The 21,226-nt window shown below is 41.5% G+C and overlaps 1 protein-coding gene across 3 annotated transcripts in view; it reads right to left on the bottom strand.

Moving 5' to 3' along the window:
- gnaz (guanine nucleotide binding protein (G protein), alpha z polypeptide) overlaps nucleotides 1-21,226 on the bottom strand; it is a 45,510-nt gene that overhangs the window by 9,046 nt on the left and 15,238 nt on the right. For 2 of the 3 annotated variants that reach the window (XM_080420496.1, XM_080420497.1), the window contains exon 3: nucleotides 5,700-7,051. In XM_080420496.1, the coding sequence (XP_080276622.1) occupies nucleotides 5,700-6,422 (723 nt within the window). In that variant the 5' untranslated portion in view covers nucleotides 6,423-7,051. Of the gene's footprint in view, nucleotides 1-5,699; nucleotides 7,052-11,305; nucleotides 11,349-21,226 lie in introns of those variants that run through there. The other variant, XM_080420498.1, reaches the window with a different exon arrangement.

The following is a 21,226-nucleotide window of genomic DNA, read 5'->3' on the forward strand; positions in this document are numbered from 1 at the left end:
GCTCACTGTCAACAGCCCAGGATTAGGAGCATTTGACTGGCCTGTTGCTAAGCAACAGTAACCCAGGCAACCAATTCATTATGAAGACAAGGATGGGACAGGGGGAAGAAGCATCAGGGCTTGGTTTGGTGGGCAAAAATGGTTATACTGTGATTTTCAGTATTATTCTGTCTCTTACATAGGCTACTATGTGAGTAATGGATGGGATTATAACAATAGTGCACACTGTCAGTGGACAGGAACAGGATACAGCTTTATTATGAAAACGTATGTTATATTTTTTAAGATGCAAATTGGTCTCAGATGAGCATTTATACCCTTAGATACTTTATGACAGTGAAGAGACAAACAGTGGTACTGTAAAGTGCCTGCCCACCACCGCGGAGGTATCCGGCTTTGTCGATCGTCGCCGTCTATTATACAAATACAATTGGCCCGTGTTTGGGGGAGGGACGCTGGGCGGGGAATAGCCTGGAAACCAGACGAATCTGCCACCATAGGCATTTCTTTTAACCCACTAATACCTGGAACGCATATGTGTCACTTAAGATTTATTTGGCTATTCAAAAATAGCAGATATACAAGCTCATAGCGCGGCACCGAGTGCCGCGCTATGAGCTTGTAGATCTGCTATTTTTGAAAAATCTTGAATTTTTTTTTATTTATATTTTTCCAAAAACTGTTTTAGATTTAGATTCTTTTAAAGAATCGCCTCAGGTCTCAATGGGTTAATCCGCCCCTTGGAAATGCAGGTTCCACACAGAGATCCCAGACTAATGTCTAAGCAGTGATATTAGTCTGGCCATGCCAGGCTAGGGCGGGGAGGGTGATACTTGTCACTGCAGGTACGCCTAAGGGCTGGGGCAGCGCTTGTCAGCAGGCAGTGTTGGGCGGGAGGAGTAGGATGAAGGCTCTACGTCCTCCCGGTGGGGGCTCCTCACTGGCAGGGTCAGAGTCAGTAGTATACAACAGCAGTGTGTGTGGGGAGGAATCAATTGGCATAAAAACGACTAAATTGGGGAGAAAAGGGGTGTAAAGCACAAATAAATAAATAAATACAAATAAAATAGCAGATCTACAAGCTATAACTTAAGCTGTGTGTGCGTATACAACAGATTCAGTGTTCATTCACTAGTGAATTATTGTGAATACATGCGAATATGTGTGCAAGAGCACTAGTTTTGTGATGCCATGCATACAGATTGTGAGAGAACGTGAGGAAAGAGTTGTGAGACCACATAAAAATACTGTGAGAGAAAGAAAGCGTTGAGACCATTTATCTCCCCCAAATACATTTTTCAGATTCCTTCAGGGTCTCTGTAATTTGAAATTCCAACCAACACGTTATCTATAGTGGATGGATGGTTGCAAAATTTTAAATATAATTTTAAGTGTCTCCAAATTGTGACGAGTGGTGTGTCCGTCCAATATTTCATAATTTTACGCGTTCACTTTCTTAGGATATCTCTACAGAATTCAACTTGCAGGGTGTAAATTTCTGTTTCAACAGAACTGATATGAGGGATGATTGTGAATGTTTATCATCACATTATTGTCCAAGGGCGCAGGAAAAACACATAAAAGAATCTGCTCAAAATATTTGTAGTCCTTTTAGAAGTATTGAAGAGTGGAACAGGCACTGTAATAACCAAGTCAATCTCTATGGACCTGAGTCCGCTAATAAAGATTTGAATTGAATTGAATATAGATTATTTTGATACCTCACTATTTCTCAGGCACGATTTCACAGTCTTTTGCTATGTAATCATGCTTCAGAAATGCAATGAAGATATTTAACTCCATGAATGTACATTTAGTTGCTATTAAAATAAAACCTGTGCAAAATAATTTTGCACAGAAAGAGTCTATTCAGTTTGTAAAATGTGATGTGAGCAAAAGTCAGCTCCTTGGCTCGACCCGGTTTGGCAGATTTCCTTTAAGTTGATCTTGCGTTGCATTTGTATTCTTGTCTCATAACCCACTGTATATGGGTATGCTCTATTTACGCCCTTTGCTGTCCTCAATAATAGAGTGTGTGTTTTCTACCATTTTAACCCCCAACATATAGTACTGTAATGTAACAATGCTGTTCAATCACCCAGGCCTAGGTATGCTGAAAGCACAGCTAATGCACACGCATGCACATATGCACACATGCACATGCACGCGCGTGCACACACACCCATCTATGCATTAATGAACTGTAAATATGATCTCTCCGCTGCCTAGGGACCTTCTCCATGGGTGGCTGCTCATCTCAGACAATCCATCCGCTCTCCATAGAAAATGAATTGGATCCGTTGACTGGACATCCGTCAATGTGTGCAGTTAGGTCTACGTACAGTATGTGTCAAGGTTCAAGGCTCAAGGATCAAGGTTTATTTATTGTTACATCTTGCGTAGGTAATATAAGAGTACAATTATTTTGCTACCTCAGACATTGCGATAGCAATAACAATAATAATGATAATAAAATAGTAATAATATAATAATGAGAATGATAATAATAATAATCATCATCATTATCATCGTAGTAATCATAATAATCATAATAACTATAAACATGTTTCAAAGATTCAGCAACCATGGTTAGTCACAATTAATTTGTGTTACTCAGAAGTACCTACTTGATGTTGTAGACAGCAGTAATCATAATAATCATAATAACTATAAATATGTTTCAAAGATTCAGCAACCATGGTTAGTCACAATTAATTTGTGTTACTCAGAAGTACCTACTTGATGTTGTAGACAGCAAAAACATTGTTAATGCTATAAATAAATAGCCTTGCCAGCATTAAAACTACTCCTGTAACACTCTCTTTTCCCTCTATTTTTCATTCCTTTCCTACTGTAAGAAATCACTTCTGCACCTGTGCTCTCGCTCATACAGTGCTTTCACAATGAATCTACTTATTCTCACAGGTACATATTCACACTTTATCCTGTGAACTCAATTAGCACTGTACTGTATTTTTCTCCTATATATTTTTTTGCCCTACAAACACAACACATTTTGTGTAATACTATCACAATGTACAACATGTTGTGTACAGAAATGGCTAAGGTTACAAATGTTTATTAATTTAACTACGGGAAGAAAAAATAGTGTACAGCATAGTGTACAGTGCATTATTTATTGTTGGGATGGTATAAGGAAGTTGGAATGGTAGAATATTAGACTCATCCTAAAAACCTTCCCTGGGTGCCTAGAAAGACCAAAAGATCTAATCTACTGTTGACTTTATGTAAATTACTCTCAAGCAATCCCTATCAATCCAAAACAAGAAAATAGCTCACATCCTATATGGCCAACCAGATATAGAATGTATTATTTTAACAGGACTTGGTTACAGTTCTTATATCGTCCCACGCTATACTTAAAAAAATAATATTGTACTTGGTGTCAGTAGGAATAAGTAGGGGTATGACAATTGTCTAATTGTTAACACTTTAGCGCCATGGCAGTAGCATAATGTGCAGGGAAGTCGTTTGGAGCTGTTGCACAGGACCTTTTGCCATAGGCACAGATTCTATTTAGCTTTTAATAGGCTACATTTAGAAATGTCCACACACTTAATCATATTCATACTAATATAAAATATTAATATAAGATACAATCATACTAATTTCATATCACCCTGGTATGACCTACATGGAATATATATGGTGGAATAGTCCTTTTGTCCTATTATGTGAGCTTACGTAAATAGGTCTATGTCAATTTTGGGTGCTTAAGTGAGTTTGACACTTCATTGTGCATGGTGTTTTGCATTGTGCGTGGAGTATGACTGCTTTATGAAATCATAATAAACATAGTTGGACTTGGTAGCTAATCTAAATACTAGTGAGTATTTGACTATTATATATCATTTAACAGCAGTGAAGGGTAGAATATACCTGTAGGTTACAACACTAATGGAGGTACACATGTTGAGCACAGTTGTAACAATGTATCACACCAGAGGAATAAATACATGCAGGCGTGTCGAGCATGCATGTAGCGCATCATGACAAAGGCCCTGCACTGCCAGCTCTGCACAGGGCCTCACCAATCTCCCAGACAGGCCTGCCATTGTATTAGTTGAGTCAGTTTACTGTACACGCCTACTAGGGATGGGTGATATGGCTATCACCATTATTTCAAACCTTTACCTCGATTGCAATTAATGGGGGGGGGAAAAATCACAATACGTTGTGAGCTTGTAGATCGGCTACTCTTGTTATGTTTGTCACCATGGTACAACCACCATTGTACAACAAAGTATAATAGTTTTACCACTTAAACCCTTGTTTGGGGTCATTTTAACGCCTACTCTACTAGCGCGGGTTAGGGTTAGCGGCTAGGGTTATGAGCTTTTTGAACAGACAAATAAATCTAAAATGACACAGATGCTTTCCCGGGTTTAATGGGTTAAATCTGATTTCTAAAGACGTGTCCCAGTCTGCACACTGGACACTGTAGCCTGGTTTATACTCTGTCATATGTCACTCGGCAAAAATACCCAGTCTACAAGGTCACAACCCGGTAGGATAGATAGGAGGATGAATGGATGGGTAGATGAGAGGGATGTATAGAGGGAGCATGGGAGGTTAGATAGAAGGAAGGAAGGATGGATGGATGGATGGATGGATGGATGGATATCATGGATATCATCCTTATTTGTTGATGATATATATTATTGTGTTATTTTTTTATACTATGTTGATGAATTGAATACATAGGACCACAATGGAAACAAGTCCCCAGGACTTTTTGTGTTATCGTTTTAGCCTTAATGTCTGAAAGTATATTGTGCGGTTTATATTTCTGACTAATAAAGTATTCAATGGATAGATAGATAGATAGATAGATAGATCGATAGATAGATAGATAGATAGATAGATAGATAGATAGATAGATAGATAGATAGATGAGTGGAGTGTGAATGGTTAGAAGATGGAAGGATGAAGGAATGTGAGAAGGGAGGGATGAATGAGTAGAGGGTTGACATGAAATAGCAGCACTGCAGAACAAAAAACAAAAAAAACAGACAGCAAATATACTGTAGCATCCATCTTAAAATGTGGTTATTACTAGATGTACGTGAATACACCAATAAATCTATTTGGAAATTGATAACATACTATAGGAGCCAGATTAAAGCTGCAATCCAAAACTCATTTTAATTAATTTAATGTATTAATTGACAAGTAGTCCTGCCTGAAGCGCATACTGTGAGCCCAATATCTCCCCTGGCCGAGGGCAGATTCTCTACTACTATTACTACTATTCTAACTGTATACATAGTCATACGACGAATACCAAAAATAGCAGATCTACAAGCTCACAACGCATCGCATCACGAGACGTTGTGAGCTTGTAGATCTGCTATTGTCACTATTTTTGAAAATGAAGATTACTGAAGAGTGTATCTATAATGACTTGCCCAGGACGCCCAGGAATAATAGTGTTTAATACTGAGCGTCATAGTATAGTCCCCTAAACAGACACAAATCCCGAATATCTCAATTAATGGGGACATTACAGCAACAGTCTGTGAAAACAATGAGGATGTTAACCTGTATTGTATGTGTGCGTGTGCATGTGTAAGCGTGTGTGCTTGTGTGTGAGTGTGTCTATCTGTGCATGCGTTCACACGTGTGTGTGTGTGTGTGTGTGTGTGCGTGTGTGGCCCCTTGAAGTTAGCTTCTCTTACCGTTTGGTTGTCCTCATAGAGTTTGAGGTCATAGCCACTTAACTCGACACAGAAAATGATTGCGGTCACGCCCTCGAAACAGTGGATCCACTTCTTTCTCTCCGAACGTTGTCCCCCCACGTCCACCATCTTGAAAGTGAGCTCCTTGAAGGTAAACTTGTTCTCCACAATACCAGTGGTCATGTCGCGGGAACGCAGGATGTCCTCTACGGTGGGGATGAACTCGATCGCAGAGATGCGGTCCAGGTCGTTCAGATAGTAGGAGGTGTTGTCCTCCAGGTGGTACTCGTTAGAACGCTGGAAACACTCTTGCACCCCCGAGTCAGCCCACAGACGTTTCATGACCCCCTGCAGCTCCAGGGTGATCTCCCCCTTGCTCTCGGCTGGGCCTGTGAGGGCGAAGAGCTGCACAGCGTCGTAGGCGCGATCGGCGTTGTGGAAGTCGATCTTAAGGGTGGCCAGGGCCCGGATGATGCGCGTGAGGGAGTCGATGGCGTTGTAAAGGATGAGGGGCTTGTATTCCTTGCAGGCATCCAGGTTGAAGCCTCCGCTGTGGATGATCTTCATCTGCTTGACGATGGTGCTCTTGCCCGAGTTGCTGGTTCCCAGCAACAGGAGCTTGATCTCGCGCCGCTGCCGCTGACTCTCCGAGCGCAGGTGGCGGTCGATCCGCCGCGAGCGCCTCGCGGCTTCCTTCTCTTCTGAGCTCTGGCGGCATCCCATGGTGCCCTGTGATAGATTGCGCACACAGGAAAACGTGGCTGCGAAGAATGATACCAACGTAGAGGGAAGGAGAAGTGATACGAGTGTAGAGTTGAACTTGTGTTCGGCCTTGTACTTGCAGAAGCTTGACGGGGGCAGAGATAGTCCAATCTGGTTCACCTGCTAATCTCTGCTCTCAGAAAAAGTAAACCACCACAGAAAAGGCGTGAATCAGGAATTTTTCATTCTCCTTGTTCCGCAACCTGGTCTGGAAGTCCATGTGACGGCAGAACCCAAGCTTCAGAGCTGGCCTTGGCACGGGGCTCTACCAGGACATGGTGGGATGCCAACGTGGAGCCTGGCACTGAAGTTGGACTGCCTGCTGATGCCAAGGGAGCGGTGGGTTCATAGCAAGGGACTCCCCCTGAGGAAGTGCCCTGGAGGAGGGGTGGGGCGGCGACAGTGTGTGTCAGTGAAGACAGTGTTTGGGGTCGATGGATGTGAATAACGAGACCCCCTTGTACTCCACCCACATGGTTCTTGTGGTGCTTCTCCCTTTGTCTGGCTGTCACGACTGCCGAGACTCTCTACCCGGACCCCCTGGCTCCTCTGTGGGACGATGACCCTCAGATGACTGAAGGCGTCCAATTCTGCACACAGAATAGTGGAGAAAGAAATTAGCAGTGGTTCGGGGAGAATCTGAGCAGTTTTTCAGTCAAAACACAGGTAAAAAAAAGTGAAGAAAGAAAAAATACCTTGATAAAAAAACATTAACAAATATCACACATGTTCAAAGTCAGTATTGACTTTATCCGCATCATCAACTGCTATTTTTAAGTAAACTGCATGTATTAAAATACAATGTATTTTTTTCAATCTAAATGGAGTTATCTTAAGACCAGGAATGCATCTGTGTAATTTTAGATTTCTTTGGCTATTCAAAAATGTAGAGGCTTTCAATTATATGTATTTGGCCACGAACCCCCATCTCAAAATATTGTGTTCCCCCCGAAGCAGAGATTGGAGTTAAAAATGTTCGCTTTAGAAACTCCCCAGTGAAACGGCCAGTGTCGTGTGTCTCAGACCAACAACAATTTTGCTGCGATACCATTTCACTGTACCCACTACCTCTTTACTCCTGTTCCTGACGCTTATACGCTTCCCTTCTCGCAGTCCTGTGTTACCATGGCATATTAGACAGTCAGCCGCAGCAGATCTCACTTCATGTTTCCATTTAACTCACAAGCACACACGCCTGCCAACATACAGACATGCACACACACACATGCACACAGTCGTTGCATGAATTAAAGCAAAATAAAATCTTACGACCAAGTCCTAATGTGCGCTTTGTGAAACCGTGTGAAAGGAGGCCCCCCCCCCACACACAATTGACACAAATTATGTAAAATGATGTTTAGTAATATTGTTCCGCTGTTCTACATACAGCCAAAAATAGGTGAAGAAATCACAGACTGAGGCTTTAACCTTTGCTCTTATGAAATATCCCATACCATTAGGGTTTTATGGAAGATGCTTTTGAACATATTGCTAGTTTGACCACTTCAAATGCAGTAATCTTAAAATAGTAACCGAAAATAGGCTATTTTAGCTGTGCAACATGCTTCCATAGAAGACATGCTGGCTTCTATGGAATCCAAACCACCGAAATCAGTCGTGGCGACTGAGAACTTTAATCCATTTAATCATGCACGCACTCATCCACGCACACACACACACACACACACACACACACACACACACACACACACACACACACACACACACACACACACACACACACACACACACACACACACACACACACACACACACACACACACACACACACACTGTGAGCATGTAGATCTGCTATTTTTGAAAAATTTACTCATTTTGATAAATCTAGCACAAAAATCTTTTCAGACGGAGGTTCGCGGGCAAATGCATAATCAATTAGGGGTTCTTTGACATCAAAAGGTTTGAGATACACTGTTCCAGACAGCTCTGCCTCCTACAGTGCCATGTGGTCAAAAGCTGTTTTTGGGCGGGGTTTGTGTGATTCACACAGAGCCGACATCACCCTTAGCGTCACTTCCTGTCCACAGTGATCAGCTGAAGGTCAAACTCAGAGATATCTAACATTTGAAAAGGGAAACGCTCGGTTGACACAGTGGTAAAGTCCCTGCCCACCACCGCGGAGGTTGTGGGTTCGAATACACCGTGGTGCAACCGGCTTTGTCGGGCGTCTATGCGAACACAATTGGCCCGTGTTGGGGGAAGGGAAGCCGGTGGGGGCTCCTCACTGGGTACAACAGCAGTGACAACACAGAAATGTGTGTGGGGAGGAATCAATTGGCTTAACAACTAAATTGGGGAGAAAAAGGGGTAAAAAATGTTTGCCTACTCTAAAAAAAAAGAAAAGGGAAATAGAATGCAAAATCTATTCGAAAAAGTGTGACACTCGGCCTTCCTGAACCCATTCACACCTCAATCCACCTCACCTGGCCTCACTAATCTGCCCTCAACCTAGAGTGGTTTGCAGCGAAATAATGACATCAGGTGTAATGTTTATTTACTATCACAGTGGAAAATAACTGGCCTGAGCCAGCAGGTGCCTCTCCTCTCACTCTCCTCTTTCATACTCCTTTCACACTGGAAAGCCTCTTCTCATTGCCCATACATCAGTTTTGTGTTCTGCAGGTGAGGTGCTACAGATCAGTGTGATCGTAAAGACAAACTGATGGATCCTTCCTAGGTCTGTTTTGACATATCAGGCATTTAGTATGGGCACCAACTATACTTTTCTATTCCATGCATATGACAAAATACTGAATTACGGCTGAATTATGGTGACATGGATTTGGATATTGTACAATAGTCATCTATTTTAGAGCATAAATTGTGAGCAAAGACAGGTTGAGAACAGCGAATATGCCTGTGGGACTGTGTGATAAATAGATGCACATTGGGATAGGCGGTATGCTCTTGGCTGAGTAACAAAAGTGAAATCATGCTGTGGCCTATTTTTTGTTGCCAAAACCATACTCCCCAGACCTGTAAAAGACACAGAGAGAGGGGGAGAGAGAGAAAGAATCATGCAAAGCTGTCAGTGAAGCTCAATTTATACCTAGTATACGCTGAAAACAGCTGATCTACAAGCAGACAACGCGTTGCATCAGCGACGCGTTGTCTGTGAGCTTGTAGATCAGCTTTGTTTAGTGCACGACACATGGTACGCCGGAGCATAAATTGGGCATGAGTAGGTCCACTCTTCGAAGGATTGCAAAGACAAACAGAGCGGAACGAAGCCATAACAGAGCATCACAACACAAACAGAGTGAAGAGTAGCCTATTGTTCCCCTTGGCTTCAGGCATCTGACTACCCTCTCAGAGCCTGCCAAACCGGTTAACCACATGAACCCCAGCGTCCCTGTTCTGAAAATAGCAGATCTACAAGCTCCCAAGCAAAATTGCCGATTTGCATCGCGCTGTGAGCTTGTAGATCGGCCATTTTCTGCAAAGATATAGTGTAGCGAGTATAGAGCCCTGAGGGACTGCGGTCAACGAAGTATACAGAGTTTAAGTGGTCAAAGCCTCATTTATACTTTATCGTATAGCGTTGAATTTTAATATCCAATCCACGACACGGATGCAACTTATTGTGAGCTTGTAGATCGGCTATTTTCAGTGCGTCGTACAACAAACGTAAAGTAGCCTACATTACGCATTACTCACACAAGAGACCATTCGGGGGGGAAAAAATATTTAAATTGTGTGCAGACTCATTTCAATTAGCTGTTTAATTCAATAATATGCAAAGCATACAGTTCTGGTTTTTGACGCAACGCCTATTTAGATAATTGCTGAGGCAGTGTATTTCTACACTGTACTATATCACTCTACAAACAGAAAGCAATGTGCTTTGCACCACGCTGCTTGCCCAGCGTTTCCAGCGTTATTGCCAACCAGCATGTTCAGGTTTTGGTACCCAGCATTGGCCGGGTTATTGCATGGGTGAAATAGGCTCTCCCTCTCTCTCTCCCACCTCTCTCTCTCTCCCTCCCACCTCTCTCTCCCTCTCTAACTCTCCTTCTCTCGGTCTCTGTCTGTCTGTCGTCTGTCTGTCTCTTTCGCTCTCTCGCTGAGCGAGCTCTCCATTGCCTAACAATGATTTGCACTGACGTCGAGGATCTCCATATATGGCCATATGACATCAGACACAACAGAAGCCGTTGCCTAATAATGCTGACACGCCCAAATCAGCTCTCATCTGCGATGTGCAAACATTTCTCTACCTCTGTCCATATTTGGAATCGGCGTTAATTATAGGTTATGTCCATATTTAGGCATAATCTGTCCACACTTGTGCATTGCAAATTGTGCTGACGTCAACCGTTGCCAAGCAACGCTTATTTGCGCTTACATTGGGCTTGGGCATGTCCATATTTGAGCATAATCCGATGTGTGTGTGTGGGGGGGTGCTGAAGGACATTTTTGTAATAGCGTCACTGATTACTGAACTGAAGGATAAATCAACCCAGTAGCAGAAACATATTTTGGCTACTTCATACATTTTAACATCTCTATTATTTTTATTATTATCATTTACCATTCACAATATGGCTTTGTGGTAAGACAAGGTATGGATCCTTTGAAGCTGAGAAATGTAATGCCCCTAGAGGAAGAACATGTACAGTACCTGAAGACACTCTTTAGTGCATCATTCTAGTTGAAAACTTGAAATGTGTAGATGTGATGTGCCATGCAGTTGTACATGTACGAGTGTGACAGAGCAAGGAATGTGAAATTAGTGTCCTATAATATGCTCAACAAAATTCACAAGATACCTTGCAGTTGAAGTAGTATAAAAAGTAAGTACCGTGTATGCATATATAGCCTACCTCTCCTCGTATCTCATATCTATCCACATTCCCAGCCATCAAGCCAAGCGTGTTGTGGGTTATGAAGAATGCAGTTACGGTTAATTCTTGTAAAAAGAAGAAGTGTCTCTTTAAGAGTATGTGAGTGGAGGGAGAGCCGTAGGGGCCATAAAGAGAGGCCAGTCTCTTGTTTTATCATGAGAGCTGAGGTAATGTGATAGCCAGGGTGAGACCGGCCCTGTCACTCTCTAGCCTTTCCTTTACGTCTCTGTCTGCGCATGGTACAATAATGCTCCCTCTAGCCCCCCACCCCCCGGTCTCACCTCACATTATTCATTTACCATGCTGCAAATAATTACAATCATGATCTTTATCAGAAATGATCACATGAAAGTCACAGTCCAATAATGTTGTATAATGGACTCTTTCAGTCGAGGTTGATGAAAGTGCTTCTAAGTTTAGGTCAGTCCATGGATTAAAGTTCTCAGTCGCCACGACTGACTTCAGTCATTTGGATTCCATAGAAGCCAGCATGTCTTCTATGGAAGCATGTTGCGCAGCGAAAATAGACGATCTACAAGAGCTTGTAGATCGGCCACTTTCACTTCAGTAATTATTTTAACTCATTGAGTGGCTGCCATTAACGTGTTTCACGTGTTTTTACCGCTATGGCGCAACGTGCCAATGGCGTGTTTGACGTGTTTTTGAAAAAATAGTAAAAAAGTTTGAAAAACATGTTCGGAACCCAAGATATCATCATCTGAAGATTTGCAGCTCCATCCACTCCTTGTTTAACTTAGAACTGAAAAAGGCTGTATCTCGCTTCCTTTACTTTGAAAAAAACTCTGGCACTGGGACAACATCATTCTGAAATAATTCTGCCAATTCTGGCACTCAATGAGTTAAGATTAGAGCATTTGAAGTGTCTAAACTAACAATATGTTCGGAAGCATATTCTATAAAATCTTAATAGTCTCCGATATTTCATATAAAAGCAAATGTTAACGCCTCAATCTGTGCTTTATTCACCTGGTTGGCACTATGTAGAACAGCAGGTGCTTTATTCACCTGGTTGGCACTATGTAGAAAAGCAGAAACGATATGACTAAAACATCATAAACATCATAATTTTACATAATTTACTGAGGAAACGGCGCTAGTATGGGGGGGGGGGCTCCTTGCCCACTGTTTCACAAATCACAAATTTTCAGTCGTGAGATTTTATTTTGCTTTCATCCATGTCAGTCATATTGGACTGAGAAGGAATTCGGAATTGTGTGAGCGACACTCACACAATCACACAACGAACCGTGAATTAGTCTTACTGCTGCTGTCATAGGTTGTGCATTCTGTGAAATCATTATTGACACAGATAATGTCAATAATGTCATGTAAAGCCTCAGAATTCACAGACAAGAGTGTACCATGTAGATATTTACAGTAGTTTTCAAAAGGGTATGGAAGGGTGCCACTTGACATCCTCTCATTTCAGTGGAGACACAGATACCAAAGTGATTGGATCACAAGGTGGGTGGGGACAGATCAATAAAACAGTCAATGAAGAGAAAGGTGCATAGAATTACTCACAACATGAAATAACATCTATTTGACGCCGACATGGAAAACAACGTAGCTGCTGAAGAGGAGTAATTTAGATCAAACTAGAAAAAGTGCTCCTCGGAGCACAGGTCTCCGCCAGGTCAGGTAGGTTATTGTGGGCCAACAATGTTCGGAATTTGCCAATCAGGATGGAATATGAAAAATCGGACAGAACCATCTTGATCACTTGACTATAGAGATAATGGGTACCGATTTGCATGATGATTGGACAACATTTGTAGGAGTAATACAACAAAGAAAAGTTTTGAAAATAATCGGCCTCCTGGTGGCGCTATAATAGGGCAATGTTAAAGGGTGGCATTTGTTCTTCAACTTAGTGCAAATGTGCTTGTAAAGTGTCACCTCAATCGGACGCTGCGTTCATGATTTGTGGCATTTTGTTCAAAACGGGCCACTTCTGCAAACTTTAGATGTCATTGTTAGCCAATCAGGATGAAATATGAAAAATCAAACAGTTCCATCTTGATCACATGACTATAGAGATCATGTGTACCGATTTGTGTGAAATTTGGATAAAATGTGAAGGCTTAATATCCAAAAATGTGTTTTACATAAGTCGGCCTCTTGGTGGCGCTATAAAAGTCAAATGTGAAAAATGCAGGGCGGATGTTTTTCCTTGGCCTCTAGGGAGTATGCGTGCAAAGTTTCATGCAGATCGGTGCAGTTATAGTTAAAAACACAAATCAGCCTTTTATAGCGCCACCATGAGGCTGATGTGAAAAATGTCAGGTGGCATTTCTTCCTCGGCCTAGTGGGAATGTGTTTGTGAAATTTCACGGAAATCACAAGCTGCGTTCATTTGAGGCATTTTGTTCAAAACGGACCAATCCTGCAAATTTTGGAAGGCAACCTTGGAATATGGGAAATCGGACAGATCCGTGTTGATCACATGACTATAGAGATACTGTGTACCGATTTGCATGACGTTTGGATAAAATCTGTAGGAGTAATATAAAAAATTGGTTTTGCACAAATCGGCCTCCAGGTGGCGCTATAACAGGCCCATGTGAAAAATTTCAGAGGTTCTGAATTGGCATCCAGGGAGTGTGTGTGCACAGTTTCGCAGCAACCGGGCCAACGGTGCCCGAGATTAGCTGGTAACACACGGACAGGACACACGGACACACGGACACACGGACGGACGGACGGACGGAAGGACGGACAGGGGGTAAAACATACTCTCTCGCCATGCCTTTCGGCCTGGCGGAGACAATTAACTCAAGAGACATATGGTACAGTATGTAATCATCATAACTAGAAAAATGCGCTCCTCTGAGTTGTGGGTTGCAGCCGTCAGGACACGGGGAAGCTGGGGGGGAATAGCATTTTTTATAACATGAGGAACAACTTTACGCATTTGTGGTGACCCTCTGGGCAGAAGTGAATGTGCATGTGTAGGTGCGTTCTATAGAGGCCCCTCAACATGCGATTCCAATTTGGGGATGACTGGATGTTGCGTTCATGATGTATGATGTTTTTGTAAGATGACATTTTTTTAAAGCCAATTACAGGCAAACAGTAGTATAGATTATCAAAACCCTGGTTGATGGTCTTTGTCACATGACTCACAACATCATTTGTACCAAATTTGGTTGGGGTTGGGGGGGGTCATGTTTGTGCAACAAACAGTAGGCCCTACCCACAAATTTGTGAAGGCAAATACAGGCAAACGGTATGCGGTATCAAATCCTTGTATGATCTCAGTGGTTAAGCCTCACCACAGAATTCCAAAGATGTTTTGGCTTTGGATAAATAAAAATAAGTGCTGTTGCAAACAAGGGCTCGTTTTATTAACATGTTTTGTTCAACCAGATAATCTTCATAAAACTGTTATTAGTCTCACGAGGTCAGACCCATCGTCTTATGTCATCACTCCCAGCATTGGAGGGTTTGAATCGCGACTCAGCATGTTTGGGTTTTGCCAGAGAATGACTCAGGTAAAAGCCTCTGGTTGGCTGGGCTGGAGGTCTGTGGCTGGCCAATTCATATGTCCTTAAAATATCTCAATAGTTGTGCACCAAATGTGAGATATCTATCTAATCATATTATGGCTACTACAAAATTACACTTTAAAAAAGCACAGCTTTGAAATTCATGGTTGATATATAAACAAACGGGTGTAATTAATGTTATACAACAAAGCATGATACTGTAAATAAGGCTTATGCTAACCCCAGACCTTATTTTCTTCATGAATATAAAACCACGTGATAATTTTTTTTATAAAAAAACATTGACATTGACATTTGGCGAGGGAACACATCGTGAACACATTCCAGGGTTTAGAACTGCAAAACTGTAGCACACTATTCAGTGTGTGTGACTGTCATACTGTCAGACAAAGTATAAATCAGGCTTCCGTGGTTAATGAAATGAAGGAGGCTAGGTGGTTTTAGCTATATTTTTGCGTTTTTTTTAAATGAGCTGTGCAGATGTGTGTGCTCATGTTTTGGTTGGCAGGCTTGGTGTTTCAAGAGCGATCAGGCGCAGGTGTTCAGGGTCAGGATTAACAGGCAGTGGACAGGCATCAGGCAGGGTGTCTGAAATCGTTGCTGTCAGGTGGAAACAATTTTGCAAAAACATATTTGCATGAAAGCTAACAATATTATAAAGAAAATATTGTATTGTGACACCCAAAGAAGAACACCATGGACTGCTCAGTTAAAGAGAAGCCATTAAAGAAACGGCCAGATGTTGGCACTTGTCCAGGGAAAGTGACACAGAGAGAACAGCTGCACAGCCCATTTACAGTAAGCATTAGTTAGGATCCCATAAAATATACATTTGTGCCCCATTTGTTTCCTTTAGAGCGGGTGCATATACTGTAACATCAAGGTGTGGTCTGCATGCAGTAGCCTGTAGACCACTGCACCATAAAATCCTTAATTCTTATGCTCTGAGTATGAATAAACACAGATGATTTTTACTGTTCGTGCAGTGCCATGAGTTAGACCAGACCTACTGTACCTAGTTTGTCACCATTTATCCCCACCCACCCCCACCATAAAACAGGCCTAGCTTTGTGCAATAAATAGATGCTTATATAAGTAGCCTACTGACAAAAAAAGCGCAATGGCATCTCTGTCTTATTGATGAATGTTGTTGTTATGTAAAGGGGCATGCCAGCAAATAGAGCACTTTCCACAATATGCAGCCCCCCACCGCCCAGCAATCTAATATACAGTGCATGCATACGCACACACACCAACTGGCTCACCCTCTAGGCCACATTCCAACAATCACAGTTACTTCCAGCTGAGCCCCCCCCTCGCTCTCTCTCTCACACACACACACACACACACACACACACACACACACACACACACACACACACACACACACACACACACACACACACACACACACACACACACACACACACACACACTAGCTCTCCCTACTTTGAGACTGAAGTTTGCCTTAGGATTATTTACACAGTGTGCATATTGCTTCTGCTTTTCACCACTTACGCCCTATATGTACTTCGTCATGAGATGAGTAGCAAAATTCTACAAGCTCACAACGCTCCGCAATGCGCCGCGTTTTGAGCTTGAAGAGCTGCAATTTCTTTAACAATTTGGGGATTTATTCAATTTATGTATTTATTTTGCCCAAAATAGGGAATACCAGGTTGAAAGTGGTTAATAGCTAGTCCATGGCGCAGGCAGTGATTGAATTTTGGGAGGGCCCTGCATTGACTGGCTTCCACATGGCTGCTTGGCAAAATTAGGTTACTGGGGATCAAAGTCTGTTTGAATGTGAGGTGATAATCAATAGACGTTTTTCACAGTTTGTTCAGGTGTCAAAAATCTGTGGAAAACAGACTGGCATAAATGTTGGTCAACTGAATGTTATCAACAGTTCAGCAGCTGCAGAAACCTATCAATTATATCAGTCTTGCATCAAATAGTGCATGGAATATTTCATTTGCTAATAAACACATATTTGAGATATTAATCATGTTCAATGAGCTAAGATGATGTTACTTCCAGCTGAGGTCTCCCCCCTCCCTGGACAGGACTGCCAAACCTTATTCTTGGCATTACCAGAATATTAGTCCTGATCAGGGTTCAATTGGTAAAAGAAACACGGGGGCCATTTTCTTAACCACTTAAGCCCTAATTTGAAATTGTGATATGATCAAACATAGCAAATGAACCCTGGTCCTGATTCTGAGCACCTTCTGTTGAAATTTTGTTAAACAAAGAATGGATATGGACGTGACTCGGTATGTGATAGCTATTTATATTCTTTCATTGCCATCCAAAATTAAAGTAACAGCCGCTGCTAGTGCTAAAGTTTTGAAAAGAGCAGTCGAGGGGTGGTTGAGAAGCAGTCAGAAAATATCATTCTTTGAATGTACAGTATGTGTATGATATCAGGTTTTTCTTCCTTTTTACTGTATATTTATGTGACTCATGTGATGTCAGTCTTTCCTGTGCTGACCAATGCCTAGTACCACCAGGACTGCAATGTAAATAAGTCATTAAGACTTTACTCACTTGAATCCTTGCATCCCTTTCCTAGGAGGAACATTTGCAAAAAATTGCAGATCTACAAGCTCACAATGCATCATAACGCAACGCGCTTTGAGCTTGTGAATCGGCTCTTTTCGACGAAGAGATTTTGTTTAGAGGGGATAAAAAAGAGACAGATTAATTTACTAAGTGTAGAGGGTTTAAGTGTACAAGTCTGTGCAATAAAAGCAATCAGTAATTGAGGTCATTTCTAAGTACACCTGTATTGTAGACTTACACTGTATGTAACGGTGAGAAAAACAATTTGCACCAAGGAATTGAATACCATGACAATATGGGTTTGGCTGTTTACACTATTGGGCTCGGTCTGTTAACATTTTGTCAGAGCATGTTGCTCACTAGAGGAAAGGCGGTGCAGATATTCTGCATGAGATAAGGAGAGCAGTAGTTATAATGTTTAATACATCATTCTCCTGCTTAGCTTCATTATTTCTCCAAATTCCTACATATTGGCAATACATTGTAGGACATACAAGAACTGGATCCAGTTAAGGTGTGGCATGAAACAGGGAAATAACAATTTAGAAGGCATAGGACCGTGACAGGACAATTACACTTTACAAGACAAACCTTATGTCTAATTCTCTCTTTGCTTGCATCACCATTACACATGAGCACTGTACGAAAGCACTCAAGCCATGCATGCGCCAGACAATTAAGTGAAACTGTTGAAGATTCAACTTCAACAATTTAAAGTTAATTATTATAGTTCATTGATTATAGTGAATGCATTGAGCATCACTGCTACAAATGAATCGACTCATTTTTACATTACGTATATAGAAGCAGCGTGAATGGTCTTCTCTGCACTGTAATTTCGCAATGAGACTTGTTAGTAGCAGACGGGAAAATTATTGTGTGGAAAAATTAAACTCCAGTTGTAAAACCTTAAATGCGGCGAAGCCTGCTGAGCTAATTCAGGAGACAACTCAAAGCAGCGCTAACTCCTGAACAGGTGATCAATCACCTGCACATCTCATCTGATTGGGGCGGGGTGTTTAAACTCTTTCTGCTTGCCGCTACTTTGCCATCTTGCTGCTTCCACCCCAGCATCCACCTTTTCTATATGGTTCCCTTAGGGGGGGTTTGCGTTCCTTGTAATCTGTTTTTCTGAATATTTATTTATTATAATATTTTCATGCTTACAGTGAGTGAACGAATTGAGAGAGAGCCTTGACGCCAAAATATGCTTATACATATTTATGCTCAATAAATATTATATTTATGCTCAATAAATATATTTATTTCAATCCAAGAGTTGTCTGACTGAACTTAAAAATGGTCACCAGGCTTGTGCTGCTTGATTCAGCCAGGAATTAGGCAAAAAAAGTCCCATTTCTAGATTTTCATTTTATTTGTTACACTTAAGCACTGTAAAGCGCTCACTGTAAATCATTATTTACAGTGAGTGACACGGTCATGCAACAGACAGACTATGAATGAGGCCTTACACACGTGTACGTGACACCGTAGGATGCATGTGACATGATAACTTTCTCTGACAACCGCACTACTCATTTTTAGGGGTAACTCATTAAACGTGTCTTATTGTACAAAGCATATACTCTACATCTACCTTACTATTTCCAAAAGAAGCTTACAGATTGTTCTACTAACACCAAAATTTGACATGGTCCATTCTTTTGGACTCGTTTTGACTATAAATAAACCTGCAGTTGTGTGCAGTATCACAGATATGAACGGATGCTCAATCACCATGCTGGAAGACTTAAAGGTAGGGTAAGTGATATTTTTGGGTTAAAACAAAAAGTATTTTGTTAAAAGGTTAAAGCACTATATTCTGATAGTAATCATTGCTATAGAGTGTTTGTTCAGTAACAGGAGTCTCCCCGTCTCTCCAGCTCTTTAATAAACAGAAAATAAAATTTTCGGTAGGTGTCAAAATCTCAGCCAGTCAGGAGAAAGTACCAATTTTTAAGCTTCATTTTTATAGTGTTTCAGTTCCAATTTTGCCTGCTCATTTCTTAGTGTCATCACTTCCAATTTCACTTGTTTAATCTATATCCTGATTGAGTTCTCTATCCTGATTGGATAAAATGGGAAATGAAACTGAAACTGAAACGAAAATGCATTTTCTGTTTTATAAAGAGCTGGAGAGACAAGGAGACTCCTTTTACTGAACAAACACTCTATAGCAATGAGTACTATCAGAATATAGAGCTATTTAACACTTATTTTTACCAAAGAAAATCACTTACCCTACCTTTAACCACTGAAGCCTTTTTTTTTCAACACCAAATCTCTTCGCCGAAAAAAGCTAATCTACGAGCTCACAACACGTCACAATATGACGAAAAACTGTCCATAAGACCTGCAGGAGACCTTTCTTGGCATAATTTCACAACGCATAAACGAGGTAGCATGACACTTATTTAGATCATTACATTTTTTTCTCATTAGATTTGTTCTACTTGTTGCAGACATTGTGCCATATAACTATCCTAGATAACCTTGGGGAATGAAGGGTGAGGTGCATGGGGGCATGTAATTGTTGTTGTTTTAGTTTTTTTCTCCGGTGAAACTTTATGTTATAAATGATATGATCACTTATTTTTATCATACTGATTAATGTATGTATCTGTCCATCCCTGGGAATCTTATTTAGGGATTTTAATTTGCTTCCTTAGCCTACACAGCGTGCACAAGAATTGTAGCACTGATCGGCCCTGATTGCTACATTAGCCGCGGACAGACATACAAATGTATATTGTCATCATTATGTACAGCAGTGTTAATGTAGGTTACTGTATGTGATCCCCTGCTAAATGTACTTCAGTAGAGTGGTAAGCTGCACACAAAAGTATGCTCATGGTGAATAGCTCATATTGCAGTGTAGTCAGCATTCATCTCAAATATATAACCACACCCCACAGAGACTCTAAAAGTGTGGTGCCCGTCACGAGGCAAGAAAATATTTTAGGACCTCTAGATTGAATAAAGGACTGATGTTAGGCACACTGTCTTGTTTATTTTATTTCATCTTTACAGCCTGGGGGCAGCTATACTCCCTGGTGCCTGAGTACCTGCTCCAGCTCTAAAGCCTGATTTATGCTCCATAGTACAACGCTGTCACGCACTGAAAATAGCAGATCTAGAAGCTCACGACGTGTCACGATGCAACACGTTGTGAGCTTGGAGATCGGCTATTGTCAGCAGGGGACAGGGCAGGACAGCGCGGGACAGTCATACGACGGAGCACGATGTGAGCATATTGTTGCTGTCGGGGTGGATTGGAAAACCTCATATGTTCAAAACTGTTACTTTTCAGGATTCAAATTCAAAAGTAGCAAAAATAGCAGATCTACAAGCTCGGCTATAGACCGCCGAAGTCTGACGTCATTTACACATCCTTTGTTTGTCTACCTGGTTCGCAGTTTTCCACCCCCGTTCTGAATCCCATAGACGTATTTAATATCGCGTCAAATAAGAACTGTGTTCCAAAAATAAACAAATGACCACGGCGGGTTGACTCTTATGGATATGAAGCATCAACTGACGGTGAGAAAACGCTAATGTTACTTCCGCCAAATTAGTTACATTTTCGCCAGAAACAGACTGTATCAAATATAAGTGACTGACTATCATAAACTATACAGAACCTCCTCCCTGACAATAACGCCGACACGCGGTGTTTATTTTTGGACCACAATTCTTATATGAGACGATTCTAAGATGACCCAATGTTATTCTCCATAGAGAAATTACTTCCGCAAACCTGGGGATGAACGAGTGACGTCAGGACTTCGGTGCTCTATAGGGCATA

This window comes from Gymnoscopelus braueri (genome assembly GCF_963280865.1).
Source record: "Gymnoscopelus braueri genome assembly, chromosome: 22".
Lineage (NCBI taxonomy): Eukaryota > Metazoa > Chordata > Actinopteri > Myctophiformes > Myctophidae > Gymnoscopelus > Gymnoscopelus braueri.